The 13,122-nt window shown below is 65.1% G+C and overlaps 3 protein-coding genes across 8 annotated transcripts; 2 read left to right on the forward strand and 1 right to left on the reverse strand.

Annotated features, from left to right (window-relative positions):
- The first annotated feature begins 93 nt into the window (after nucleotides 1-93).
- Nucleotides 94-2,196, forward strand: MFSD3 (major facilitator superfamily domain containing 3). Of its 3 annotated transcripts, XM_061171595.1 has the most exons (5): nucleotides 94-1,075; nucleotides 1,373-1,520; nucleotides 1,604-1,728; nucleotides 1,795-1,904; nucleotides 1,982-2,196. In XM_061171595.1, exons 1-5 carry the CDS (start codon nucleotides 310-312, stop codon nucleotides 2,153-2,155), a joined length of 1,323 nt encoding a protein of 440 aa, XP_061027578.1. In that variant the 5' UTR covers nucleotides 94-309; the 3' UTR covers nucleotides 2,156-2,196. The 3 variants fall into 3 exon arrangements, with proteins under 3 accessions (XP_061027578.1, XP_061027577.1, XP_061027579.1); XM_061171594.1 differs by having other exon boundaries at nucleotides 1,604-1,904; XM_061171596.1 differs by lacking the exon at nucleotides 1,795-1,904.
- Nucleotides 2,197-2,277: 81 nt separating this feature from the next.
- On the reverse strand, nucleotides 2,278-8,840 carry RECQL4 (RecQ like helicase 4). The gene is given in 22 exon segments (XM_061171473.1): nucleotides 2,278-2,629; nucleotides 2,721-2,829; nucleotides 2,967-3,120; nucleotides 3,201-3,381; nucleotides 3,455-3,624; nucleotides 3,706-3,835; nucleotides 3,918-4,203; nucleotides 4,280-4,542; nucleotides 4,623-4,764; nucleotides 4,837-5,016; nucleotides 5,127-5,300; nucleotides 5,384-5,467; nucleotides 5,901-6,037; nucleotides 6,117-6,209; nucleotides 6,295-6,420; nucleotides 6,763-6,889; nucleotides 6,965-7,138; nucleotides 7,141-7,758; nucleotides 8,068-8,208; nucleotides 8,429-8,532; nucleotides 8,659-8,692; nucleotides 8,757-8,840. Coding segments are annotated over 22 exon segments (3,636 nt in total). The 3' UTR covers nucleotides 2,278-2,504.
- A 220-nt stretch (nucleotides 8,841-9,060) lies between these two features.
- LRRC14 (leucine rich repeat containing 14) lies at nucleotides 9,061-13,073 on the forward strand. 4 transcript variants are annotated; one of them, XM_061171539.1, is made up of 5 exons: nucleotides 9,447-9,799; nucleotides 9,981-10,469; nucleotides 10,746-11,099; nucleotides 11,280-11,864; nucleotides 11,959-13,073. In XM_061171539.1, the coding sequence occupies exons 3-5, from the start codon at nucleotides 10,771-10,773 to the stop codon at nucleotides 12,524-12,526; spliced, it is 1,482 nt and encodes a 493-aa protein (XP_061027522.1). In that variant the 5' UTR covers nucleotides 9,447-9,799; nucleotides 9,981-10,469; nucleotides 10,746-10,770; the 3' UTR covers nucleotides 12,527-13,073. The 4 variants fall into 4 exon arrangements, with proteins under 4 accessions (XP_061027525.1, XP_061027522.1, XP_061027524.1 ...); XM_061171541.1 differs by having other exon boundaries at nucleotides 9,447-9,636; nucleotides 9,750-10,469; XM_061171542.1 differs by lacking the exons at nucleotides 9,447-9,799; nucleotides 9,981-10,469 and adding an exon at nucleotides 9,061-9,099.
- Nucleotides 13,074-13,122: the final 49 nt, after the last annotated feature.

The following is a 13,122-nucleotide window of genomic DNA, read 5'->3' on the forward strand; positions in this document are numbered from 1 at the left end:
TCGAGGACAGCTGGCCACCGGGGGCGCCAGAAGGCGGCCGGCGCTCTAGCCCGTCCGCGTTCTCTATGGCCGCCGCGTCTCCGGGTTGCGCCGCCCGGGCCAGAGCGCTGCCCCAGCGCCGCCGTGGAGGAGTCCTGCAGTTCTTCGGCGTTCTGACGCCCCCAGGACCCAAGGGCGCGGGTGCGGACGCGAGCCTGTCCAACCCTGGCCCAGCCCCAGAGCCATGCCGCTCTGTGACCCCTGACCCCATCCCGACCGGACCGGACCCCCCTCGGAAGCACCCTGCCCCCACTCTGAGTGGAACCTCTCATGCCGCCCCGGCCGGCCTTGAACCCAGACCCAGCCACTAGAGCTTGGGTCCCAGCCCCCGCCCCAGCGCCCCGCCTCCTCGCCATGCGTGGGAAGCTGCTGCCGCTGGCCGGCCTTTACCTGGTGCAGGGCCTGCCCTATGGGCTGCAGTCTGGGCTGCTGCCCGTGCTGCTGCGGGCCCGCGGCCTCTCCCTGACACGCGTGGGACTGGCCAAGGCGCTGTACGCACCGTGGCTGTTCAAGCTTGTGTGGGCCCCGCTGGTGGACACTCGGGGCTCCCCAAGGGCCTGGCTGACGCTCAGCACAGCTGCTCTGGGCCTGGTGTGTGGGCTGCTGGCATCCCACCCTCCCGCCACAGCTGGTCAGGCCGGGCTGCCTGTCACGGTGGCGGGGCTGCTTCTGCTGCTGAATCTGGCTGCAGCTGTGCAGGATGTGGCCCTGGACATGCTGGCTGTGCGGCTCCTGGAGCCCGCAGAGCTGGGGCCTGGCAACACTGTGCAGGTGGTCGCGTACAAGTTGGGGGCGGTGCTGGCTGGGGGTGGGCTGCTGGCCTTGGTGCCCACCCTCTCCTGGCCCCTGCTCTTTCTGCTCCTGGCTGCCACTTATTGGTTGGCTGCTGCCTTGACCTGGGTGGCACCAGCCCTGCGACAGCTTCCCACACCTCTGCCCTCAGAACACCCCCGACACACCCTGCACCTTGGGCAGGACTTGCTGGCCGTGCCTGGGACCCTGTGGACAGTGGGCTTCGTGCTCACCTACAAGCTGGGTGAGTCAGGAACAGCAGGGGTGGGTCCACAGGAGCCCCGGAACTCACCTGCAGGGCTGCCTTTCCTCTTTGGGGTCTGACCTGAAGTCTGGAGCCCAGCCCGGTCCTCTGCAGGTCCAGCTCCAGCCACACTCCCTTGGGCCTCTCTGAGCTGCTTCACGCTGACCCTGAGCGTCGTTGAAGCCCAGCCCCAGCTGTCTCCTGGCATCTGTGGCCCAGGAAGAAGGCAGGGCTGGGGGAGCATGACTGAGGCCCAGGTGGAGGTGTGCCAGCCACCCCTACTGACTCTCTCCACAGGTGAGCAGGGCACCAGCGCCCTCTTCCCACTGCTCTTGCTGGACTGCGGCATCTCTACCCCAGAGCTGGGGCTGTGGAATGGTGTGGGTGCTGTGGCCTGCTCCATTGCCGGCTCATCCCTGGGTGGGGCCCTCCTGGCCAGGCGCCGGTGAGCCCCCCTCAGCCTGTCCCGCCCACCTGTCTCCCCTTCCTTCCCCACGCCCTCTGACCTGCCCCATCACCCCACCCCAGGCAGCCACTGCCCCTGTTGAAGTCAGCGCTTCAGTTCCGTCTTGGGGGCCTGGCCTGCCAGACTGCCCTGCTCTTTCACCTGGACAGCCCTGGGGCCAGCCTGGCCCCCAGCACAGTCCTGAGAGGTGAGGGGTGGGCCACAGGGGGGAGGAGCTTGGAGTCCTGGGCCCTGCTGACCTCAGCCCTCCCAGGGGCAGCCCTGCTGAGCCTGTGTCTGCAGCACTTCCTGGGGGGCCTGGTCACAACCACCACCTTCACCCTGATGATGCGCTGCAGCCAGCTGGCACCAAGTGCCCTGCAGGTGAGGGGATGTGGCTGCAACACCAGGGGCTGCAGGACTGGAGTCCAAGCAGGTCCTGACATGATTCCCCCCCACAGGCCACACACTACAGTCTCCTGGCCACTCTGGAGCTGCTAGGGAAGCTGCTGATGGGCACGCTGGCTGGAGCCCTGGCTGACAGCCTGGGGCCACGTCTCTGCTTCTTTGTCTTCCTCGCTCTCTCAGCCGCACCCATGCTGTACCTGGGCCTTGCACCCAACACCCTGGCCTGAACTGGGTGGCCAGACTTATCAATAAAGTGGAGTGTGCCTTTGCACTGTGTTTGGGATGAGTGACGTGCAAGGTTGTTCTCAGACTGTGGGGCTGTCCGCGGTGGAAGAAGTGTTCCTGAAAATGACTTGAGCATCTTTTATTCTGCACTTTGGGGCCTCCTTGCCCCCACGCTACTGGTGGTGGCCTTTGTCCAGAGTGGTTGGTCGCTGTCCTGGTCACTGATATCTATGCCCATCTTTACCTTGAGGACCTGCTGCACCTGACACCCCCCCATGCTGTGGCCACGCAGCCCCTGCTCAGGCCCGTGTCTGTGATGTGGGGGAACTGGGTCCTTCCGCGGCAGGGTGGTCAGCAGCCCCACAGCAGGATCTCCTCTGTGGCCAGGTGCACGAGGGCATGGAAGCTCAGGTGCAGGTACTTTCTCCAGAAGCGCTGGTCCCGCCCGTACACCTGGGCCGGATAGCAGGGGCTTCCTGCAGTGGGAGGAGACGCGGCTCTGAGGACTCCGGCCAGGTCTGCCCCCAGCCCCCACCTTGCTCAGGGCTGGGCCTCCCAGCTCCGCACCGATGCCGTGGAAGACCCGGGCCACGGCCCTGCCCGAGAACCGCTGCTCTGGCCACGAGGACAGGAGGTGGCGGATGTCCCGGCGGATCTGGTCCTCCCAGTCCTGGAGCTGCCGGTGGGGACACGTGGCACGTTGCCCCGCAGTGCTCGGCGAGGGGCGGGAGGCAGGTGTGTGCCTGCAGCCGGGGGCATGTCCTCTCTGTAACTCCTCTCCCCCCCCCCCTCCCCGGAGGCCCCGACACTCACCCTGGCCTGTCCTGGCTCAGGGTCCTCCTCGGTCTCCACGCCCCCCGGTGCTTCTAACTCTTCCTCGAAGTAGTGGCTGAGCAGGGCCTTGAGCCTGCCGCTGCGTGCCTCATCGGGCTGCTCCAGACACGGCCCGCAACTGGGGAAGGCCACGCTGGGGTGGGGAGAGCCTGTAAGAGCGGCCCGCCTTGGGGAGGATGGGGTGACCCAGGCCCTGCCCACCCCCTCCTGCACCTGTGAAAAGCCCGGAAGGTGCGGTGCAGGCGGGCCAAGGCTTCTCGCTCACGGGCCTGCACGCGGCCGTGCAGGAAGTCACAGATCTGGTCCTTCTCCTGGGCTGTCAGGTCCCCAGGGCTGTGCAGGTGGAAGGCCAGCTCCCTGAACTCCACCAGCACCCCCGTGCCTCGAGGCACACCTGCCAGATAGGGTGTCAGAAACTGGCAGAAAGGCGGCAAACAGGCGGCAAGCAGGGCTGGGGGCGGGCGCACCTGTCCCAGGCTCTGGATCCCATCGCAGCTGGTGGAGAGCCCGCCGCATGGGGGCCAGCTCCCAGCCCATAGAGTCTGCCAGCTCGACCACGTCCAGCTCCACAGAACTGCTTCCCCCACCTGTCTTCTTGGGGCACTGCCGGGCCAAACACACAGCCAGGGGGGGACACCTGTACCAGGGGAAGGGACATGTGACTGGCAGCCCTGGTTCTCTGTCCCTGTCCTGAGCCAGGGGTGGGATGTACGCTCACCTGCGGGCCAGGGCCTGGAGCTGGGTGGGGCCCCCGGGGCAGCGCAGGTGGCAGCAGGCATAGGTGGGCGCCAGCAGCTTCAGCCAACGCTGTGGGTGCAGCTCAAGGTAGCACAGCAGAGTCTCGATGGCTGGGGGCAGAGCAGGGCTCAGAAGATGCGGGGATGCTGGGGTGTCCCCCCACCCCCACCTCTCACGCTCCCTGCTCCTCACCCTCCTCGGGCATATCCAGGGCTTGCACGGTTGGCTGCACCGGGAGCGCCCGCTTGTGGCCCGGGCACCGGGTTGTGTGCTCGAGGCCGGGATGGTCAGCATCCTGGGGAGATGTAGCCACAAGGACCCTGGCCGAGTGCCTTTCCCCGCTCTCGTCTCCCTGCTGCTCTAGGGGCTGCCGGGTGCAAGCACAGGGCGGGAACACGCGCTGCACCAGCCTCTTCACGGCGAGGAAGTCGATGACGTTGGCGTGAACGTGTCTGCGCAGCTCCCACAGATCCTCACCCTGCAGCAGAGCAGCATGAACGGGGGGCCGCAGCAGGCGGCGGGGCTGGGGGAGCGGTGGTGGGACGGGTACCCACCTGGGGCCGGAGGAAGACGTGGCAGTGTGCAGGCTGCCCATCACGCCCAGCCCGGCCCACAGCCTGCACATAGCTCTCAAAGCTTGGGGGCAACCCCAGGTGCAGCACGGCCCGCACGTCTGGCCGGTCCAGCCCCATCCCGAAGGCCACCGTGGCCACCACCACCCGCAGCCGGCCCTCCATGAAGGCCCGTTGCACCCGCCGCCGCTCCCGGCCGCACATGCCGGCGTGGTAGGCTTCAGCCACAGCCTCCGGGGCTCGGCCTGCAGGGAAGACCCACGATGGTCAGGTGTGGCATGTGCCCGGGGCCCATCTGTGGGGTGCAGGCCTGCCTCCACCTCACCTCGGGATCCTGGGGCCCGGGCCTCACGCAGGCAGGTGCGCAGCAGGGCAGAGACACGCTCCGTGTCCTCTCGTTTGTTACAGTAGACGATGACAGAGTCCAGGGCACGGAAACGATCACTCTGCAGCAGCGTCACCAGAGCCTGAAGAGGACAAGGGTCAGCACGAGCAGTCGGAAGGCAGGGCCTCCGCTCGGCCCACGCGTGCATGCTTACCTGGTCTGGGTCCCTGTCCGAAGACACAGAGAGGTGCAGATTGGCAGGGATGGTGCCCGACCCCCTGAGGATAGACTCTTCGGCCACGCCCAGGTGCCGGGCCATGTCAAGGGCAGTGCTGCGCGTGGCCGTGGCTGTGAGACCCAGGAGGCAGCCAATACCCATGCATTCCCGCAACACCTGTGTGGAGAGGAGTGGTGAGATGCCCAACCTTCCTCGGTCTGCTCACGTAGCACCCCCCCCACCCCCACCCCACCCCACCCCACCCCACCGCACCCCACCAGGCTTACCTGGCAGACACGCAGGTAGCAGGGCCGGAAGTTGTGGGACCACTGGGAGAGGCAGTGGGCCTCATCGATGCAGGCAAAGGCAACCAGTGGCAGCTGAGTGAGGAGGGCAGCGCCCCCCGCCCCAACCAGCGCCTCTGGCGACAGTATCAGCACTTGCACCTGGGCTGACCGAACCTGAGAATGATGGCAAGGTCAGGAGCACCACCAAGGGGTCTGCCTGCTGCCTCTGCCGGTCTCGCCCTGTGAGGACCCTTTACCTTCTGCAGGGCAGAGTCCCGCTGCTTCTTGGTCATCCCCGAGTGGATGCAGACCGCCTTCAGGCCTGGGGGCAAGCCGGAAACCTGCAGGTACAGGAGCACAGCCTGTCACAGGCCACCAGCCCTGGTCCTTCCCCACATGCCTCTTAGAATGGTTTGGCCTGACAACTACTGGTGTGTCCCCTCCAGGATCTCTGGGAGAAAAACGCAGATCCTGGGTCCTATGACTAAGGGTTCAGAGCCACCTGTGGGCTTTGACTCAGGAGCACTGGAGACAGGTCCCAGTGGGGATGCCCCCTCCCCCGAGCTGCTCCTCTTGTGGGTGGGCCTGGGTCTAGCCAGCTGTGTCCCTGCTGCCTTTGGGCCACTGCCAGCTTATAGACAGAGCTGAGAATGGCCTGGCGACTTTCCACTCGGGGGTGGGGGTGGGGCAAGAAGCAGCAGCCCAAGTGGGTCAACAGAGCCATGGGTACCAGTTCTTGCCTTCTGCACCTACCCGAGGACCCTATCCACCAACCTGGTTGTCCATGAGCGACATGAGAGGAGAGACGACCAGTGTGAGGCAGGGGCTTCGCCGGAAGTAGAGCAGTGCAGGGAGCTGGTAGCACAGGGACTTACCAGCCCCTGTGGGCAGCACCAGCAGTGTGGACATGCCTGGGTGTTACAGAGGGTCAAGAGCACAGCTCTGCGGCCCAGCCTCAGTCCCACCACGCCCCCTGCCGGCCATACTCACCAGACAGGATCCGCATGACCACACGCTCCTGCAAAGGGTAGAAGGCTTGGTGCCCCAGCTGCTCCAGGGCCTGAAACACCTCAGCTGGCGTGTCTGTGGACACAGGTATCAGTCAGCATGGCCCCGAGTCGCCCCCACCCCCCAGTCAAGGCTCTGGAGCTGGTAGGCGTCTACTCACCTATCACCTGCCCCAAAGGCCCTGGCGGATAGAGTGGTGGCACAGGAGGTGGACAAGGAGCCTTGGGCACAGACTGCCCTGTGGGCACCAGCAGCTCAGGCCCCGCAGGCTCTGTGTGTTCTTCACCTGCCGAGAGCAGATAAGATAGGGTAGGACAGGAGCTCCGGACTGGTCTGGGGTCACTCTGGCAAGAAAGCCACTGGCTACAACCTCTTCTCCATCTCTTTGCTCACCAGAGAGTTGGCGGCAGGCAGTGCCCATTCTCTGGGATACTTCCTCGAACGTGGCCCGGGTCTGTGTGCCACCCTCATCCTTGCCACCCTCCTGCTGAGGGACCAAGGTAAGTTCTGGACCAGGGGCAGGAGTTAGGAGGGCCTTTTGCTTGAGCCAGAGCCGCCTCCCCAAAGAGCACAACAACCCCTGCAAGCAGCGCTGGCCCAAGCCACCCCCCCGGGGCAGAGGCCTCACCTGGCTGAGGGCACTGGGATGCCCAGTGACTGAGCTGCCCACGCTGGGAGCAGGAATCCTGGGCTGTGGCTCTGGGCTGACCACCCCCAAAACACTCTCTTTTCTTCTGCCACTTCTGCTTCCATGCCTAGTGGGGACACAAATGAGACTCAGAACAAGAAGCAAGGCAGGTGAGCGGGAGCATCTGGCGCCAGCTTCTCACCTGCTTGCGGAGGAGCCTGCCCCTTGAGGCCGGGCCCCGCGCGTAGCGTTTCTGCTTCATGTTGAGCCGCACGTAATTCCCCCTGTCGCGGACAGCACGTCTAGAAGAGACACACAGGTCGACTGCACCCACAGCCCTCCCCACCATGGCGCGACTGAGGGCAGCGCTGCTGGGAGGCTAGGGCAGTGATACCTGGGGGCTGGGGGCTTGCTGGGGGGCTGTGCCTGCACAGGCTGCTCTGGACAGTCTTCTGCAGGCGCTGCAGCACCAGCTCCTGCAGGCAGCGGTCCTGCTTGGCCGCTGTCCTGCTGGGTCTGTGCAGGGCTTCCCTCCAGCTCCCCACTCCATCTCCGCTTCTTGCCTTGACGGGTACCAGGCTGGGAGTTCCCTGCACTGATACCAGCTGCTGGTAGGGTTGGAGCCTCTGGGCCCTGTAAAGGCACCTCAGGGCCAGCGCTGGGACCGAGGACAGATGCAACACCTGGAGTAAGAAGCTGGGACTCCTCTGTACCCAGGCAAGGCTGGCAGGCCCTGGGAACCCCCAGAAAATCTGGGGTCCCGTTGTGACACCGCTGCAGCCAGCCTGGGTCTAGGGAGCCCAGCCGCAGGCTCAGGGATGCCCTCAGCTGCTGGGGCCGGCCTGGCCTCAGCTGGGGCCTGGGAGGCTGGGGGGGCACCTCACTGACTTCTTCTGGAGAGACGGTGGCAGCTCCTGTGCCTGGTGGCCCTGGGGAAGGCATCTTGGAGGAGGATCTTCGTGTAAGCCGGGGTATTCGGCCCAGGGCTGGCCCAGCCTGGGAGGGAGAGATAAGCAAGCAGGAACTCAGGCCCTTGGGGGTGCTGCAGACTCTGAAACCTGCTGGAGGCCCCACCTGTAACAGCTGGGCGATGTGAGAAACTTAAGGCTGCGACATAAAAGAAGTCGAGAGTAGAGGCTGACCCTGAGCTCTTCTGGAGAGCTGCGCCCTGGGAAATGCTGGAGTTGTGTGTGTGCGCGTGAATACGTGTGAAAGACTTAACAGGGTTGGGTGTCTGCTGACCCTGCTCCTGGGCCAAGAGTAGCTCTGGACCCCAGCTGGACGCACTGCCTGCCCGACCCTCACCTGCAGACTGCCCTTTAGATTGGCCTTAAGCCTCTTCCCGTAGTCCTGCACAGATCCCTGAGAGCTGAGCCTTGATGGAGGATGGGGGCTCTGGGTCGCAGCCCGATTCAGGTGGGGCCCCCAGCAGCTGGGCTCCAGCATCTACAGGAAGAGACGGTAGAGATCTAGGCCGCGGAAAGGCTGGCGTAGGGGGGGGACAGAGGTGTCTCCAGCCCCGGAGACCTGGGGGCGGGGGCTGTCCTTCCTCCACCCTGTCAGCCCGCCCCCTGAGTTCTTTGCCCCACAGAGCCTGGGTCACGACTCCTCCTGGATCCGGCATACAGGAAGTTGACCGATAGGCTGGGATGTCGAGCCCGGGTACCTCCTCGGCCGCCGCCGCGGGAAGCGACTGCTCCGAGCCGTGAGGCCCGAGACCGCCGGCCTGACCCAGTGCCTCCTTCAGGGTGCGGTACTCCCGGTAGAGCGCTGAGGGCGGGGCCGGAGGGGGGTCGGTGTTCAGGAGGCAGGGCTCGGCTGGGCGTGGGGGTGGAGGCCGCCCGCACCCTGCCCGCGTCCCCGGCCGCTCCCTCCGCCCCGCGCCCGCTCGCTCACCGCGGGTCTCCTCGGGCGCCGCTTCCACGTCCTCCTGTAAAGGGAGCGCGTCAGCCGGATGCCGCTCCCTCAGCTCCCCGCCCACGGGCAGCCCGCACCTGGCCCGGCAACCGCCCGCTCCGCCGCCGAAACGCGCGCTCCCACGCCTGCAGCCGCTCCCACACATCACGCAGCCGCTCCATGGTCGCCTCGCCCTGCGCCCGGCGCCCCAGGAATCTCCCGCCAGGAGGGCGACGCCGGCCGCCAGCCACTGGGGGCGCTCGGCGGGGTTGGAGGCGGGGCGACTCGGAGGCCGCCGGGCCGGGGCAGCCAATCCGCGGGGCCATGGGGTGGCAGCCAATGGGGGGCGTCAACGTCATCGCGGCGCGCGGCGGCGCTGGGCGGGGCGCGACGTGCGGCGAGGCGGGGCCGGCGGCGGTGGCGGCGGCGTCTGCGGGCCCGGTGAGCGCAGGCTGCCGGCTGGGGACAGAGCGTGGCGGCGTGTGTCCCCGTTTCTGCCTGGCCGCACGAGGCCGGTGCGGGCGCTCGGGACGGCGCCGCCCGGGAGGCGGGGGCGGGAGCCCAGGCGGTGCGGCTGCGGGGAGGGGAGGACCCGGAGCACAGTGCCGGGCTGAGCGGCCTCGGGTCCCAGGAGGCGACGCTCAGGCTTCGAGGGGCAGACCCCGCCCGGAAGGCGGAGGGCGTCGGATTTAGAGCTTCCAGCGGTTCGAGGCTTGGAGGAGCCGGGCGGGGGCGTCTTCAGGGAAACGGCGTAGCCGCGGGCCGGTGGGGGGGGGGCGGCGGCCACCACACAGAGGCTCCTCCCGCGGTGACCGCACTGGCTGCTTTCGTTTCCTCTCGTGACAGGTGCTTGGTTGGTCTGTCCTGTCACAGCGAGGTATGAATCGTCCTCGCGAGATTTGTCCACAGGCAGAACGAGGCCGAGGGTTGACGTCCCGGGCTTCTCAGGAACCAGTGCCCTAAGGACTTGTGTGTGAGGTCTGCAAGAGCAGGGGCTCTGGGGCCAGGCTGCCACCATTCCCGAGCTCATCACCCAGGCTGTGACCTCTGTTGGGCAAGGCCTAGGTCTTAGTTGTCTAACCTGTTTTCAGGGAGATGACCCAGAGGCAGTTTTGAGGATGAGGTGCCTGGCGGGCGCACAGTAAGTCAGCAGCAGAGCTGACACCCAGGTACCCTGTGCTCTCAGGCACCTCCTTTGTGCTCCTTGTCAGCTTGGACGTCCCTTTGGCAGCTGCCTCTACCCACCTGAGCAAAGGCCCCTAGTGTGGGGCCTCTGAATCCCATGGGTTTGAGACTTGGTCTCTTTTAACATGGTTCTCCAGGGAGGAGAGAGACGTTTACACCGGTAGCGAGGATCTCGATGGGTGAGGCATCCTTTCTGTAAATCTTCAGGGGTCTGCGTGCCTGATAATGCTTCTGGAAGACAGTAGTTAGAACTGGGGCTCGTGTTGAGAGCTTGGGTTACTCAGGCCTTTTGGACTCAGAGTTGTCTGGGTTCTGGTCCTTTCTACTTGTCCTGCTGTTTATTAAACTGCATCTGTATTTCTAACTCTTCTTTGCTGTGCTGCACAGCATCCAAGGGCGGCCTCCCAAGGCTTCTGAGGAGGCTGGGAGAGGGTCCTGTGATGCAGCTTCCAGCCTCCTGGTAGTATCCCATCTCTCTAGTGCTTGGGGGATAGGGAGGCTTTGTTTTTGCTTACTTTTAAGGAAGGGGAGAAGAACAGATCTCGGATAAGTGGCTTTGTGATTTGGGAGGCCTGGAATACAGATGGCGGGCCCCGCAGAGTAACAGCCATCAAAAGCACACCAAGGCGAGCTGGTCATCTCTGGTGCCATGCTGTTTATGTGCTGCTCGATGGCTTTGTCTCCCTAGGGAGGCCTCTGTGCTTCTGGAGGGCGGGGACTGGGGGTGGCCTTGTTCTCCTTTTCACTACCCTTAGCCTAAGGCAAAGCACCTAGCACTTGCTCTTTGGTGCCATGGTTCTCCACTCTGTGCCGAGCACCATGCTGAGCTTTCCCACTACCAGTGCGTGGAGGGGGTGGGGGCCTGGGGCCTGTCCTCCCCACTGAAGGGCCCTTCCCTGCAGGTGGCCTCCTGCCCGGCCCAGCACCATGCACACCCTTGTGTTCCTGAGCACACGGCAGGTGCTCCAGTGCCAGTCAGCTGCCTGCCAGGCCCTGCCCCTGCTGCCACGAGAGCTCTTCCCCTTGCTCTTCAAAGTGGCCTTCATGGACAAGAAGACCGTGGTGCTGCGCGAGCTGGTGCACACGTGGCCCTTTCCACTGCTCAGCTTCCAGCAGCTGCTGCAGGAGTGTGCCCACTGCAGCCGGGCCCTGCTGCAGGAGCGGCCTAGCACAGAGAGCATGCAAGCCGTGATCCTGGGGCTGACTGCCCGGCTCCACACCCCGGAGACTGAGGCTGGCACACAGCCCCTCTGCAGGTATGGGCTCACTGGAGGGGCCCTCGGGCCTGGGGGGTGCAGAGAGGGTCCCCCAAGAGGGTCCAGGCTGGTGCAAGAGCACAATGCAGGAACAGGCATGTTGCTCCTGTCCTAAGGTGGCTGGGAGTGGGTGTGGGCTGTGTCCCCTTGTCTCCTGCCTCAGCCCACCCGTGCTCCCAGGAAGCACACGCTGCGGGTGCTGGACATGACGGGCCTTCTGGATGACGGCGTGGAGCAGGACCCGGGCACCATGAGCATGTGGGACTGCACAGCAGCGGTGGCCCGCACGTGCATCGCACAGCAGCAGGGCGGGACTGCAGAGCCCGGCCTGGCCCCCGTTCCTGTGGAGGTGCGTGTGGACCTGCGGGTGAACCGGGCCTCTTATGCATTCTTGCGGGAGGCACTCCGTAGCAGCGCGGACAGTCCACTGCGGCTCTGCTGCCGGGACCTGCGGGCTGAGGACCTGCCCATGCGCAATACCGTGGCCCTGCTGCAGCTTCTGGATGCGGGCTGCCTGCGCCGCGTGGACCTGCGCTTCAACAACTTGGGCCTGCGAGGCCTGTCCGTCATCATCCCACACGTGGCCCGCTTCCAGCACTTGGCCAGCCTGCGGTTACACTATGTGCACGGGGACTCTCGGCAGCCCTCTGTGGACGGCGAGGACAACTTCCGTTACTTCCTGGCCCAGATGGGCCGCTTCACCTGTTTGCGGGAGCTCAGCATGGGCTCCTCTCTTCTCTCGGGGCGGCTGGACCAGCTGCTTAGGTGAGCAGGCCCTGCTATTGCCCTGCCCTTCCCTTCCCCTCCAGGAGGCCTTCCCCTGGCCCAGCCTATTTGTGACCCCTTGTGTCCTCCGCAGTACCCTGCAGAGCCCCCTGGAGAGCCTGGAGCTGGCCTTCTGTGCCCTGCTGCCTGAGGACCTGCGTTTCCTGGCACGGAGCCCCCATGCTGTCCACCTCAAGAAGCTGGACCTGAGTGGCAATGACCTGTCCGGCAGCCAGCTGGAGCCCTTCCAGGGTCTGCTGCAGGCAGCAGCAGCCACGCTGCTGCACCTCGAGCTGACCGAGTGCCAGCTTGCTGATACCCAACTTCTGGCCACACTTCCTGTGCTGACTCGTTGTGCCAGCCTCCGCTACCTCGGCCTTTACGGCAACCCGCTGTCTATGGCGGGCCTCAAGGAGCTCCTGAGGGACTCGGTGGCACAGGCCGAGCTGCGCACGGTGGTGCACCCTTTCCCCGTGGACTGCTATGAGGGCCTGCCCTGGCCACCGCCTGCCTCTGTCCTGCTGGAAGCCTCCATCAATGAGGAGAAGTTTGCCCGCGTGGAGGCCGAGTTGCACCAGTTGCTACTGGCCTCAGGCCGTGCCCACGTGCTCTGGACCACAGACATCTATGGGCGCCTGGCTGCAGACTACTTTAGCCTGTGACCTCCAGGCTGTGGGTGAGAGTTAGGCTGTCCTGGGGTCCAGGGCTGCTGGAGGCCTCTTGCCCCTTGGATAGTCAGAGCCTTTGGGACCTTGCTGGAGGCCTGACACGAAGGCACTAGTCTCTGATTTCTTTGCTCCTGGGCGCACCTTGAGCATGCCCATGCTTTTTGCAGCACCCTGTGCGGTTTGTCCTGCACCTGCTCCCCTGACTCACTGACCATCTGTGGGCCTGAGGGCTGGATTCCAGGCCTACATGGCCCTGCCTGGTTAGGCTGCACTCAGCTGCCCTCCGGTGTCCTGGTTCTGTCCTTGGAATGTTCCTGGGATCTGTGAGCTGAGAGAGGATGTTTTCCTTTGGGCCCTCCCCAAGAGCAGACTGCTCTGGGGTGGAAGTTTGGACAGGGGCCTGCTTCAAGGAGGGTTGGGCTCCCAGGCACTCGGGGGCCTCTTAACGTTCTCCTTTCCCTGGCACACAGAAAACTGCCTGTCGGCCGGGTTTGGGGGCCAGAGGGTGTCTTTAAGGTACAAACGTGCAGTATGCTTAGAACTTAAATCTGTGGCTATTTTTTCTGTCCTAACTGGTCAGAGTGAGTTGT

The sequence above is a fragment of the Eubalaena glacialis genome, chromosome 17, assembly GCF_028564815.1.
Source record: "Eubalaena glacialis isolate mEubGla1 chromosome 17, mEubGla1.1.hap2.+ XY, whole genome shotgun sequence".
Taxonomy (NCBI): Eukaryota; Metazoa; Chordata; class Mammalia; order Artiodactyla; family Balaenidae; genus Eubalaena; species Eubalaena glacialis.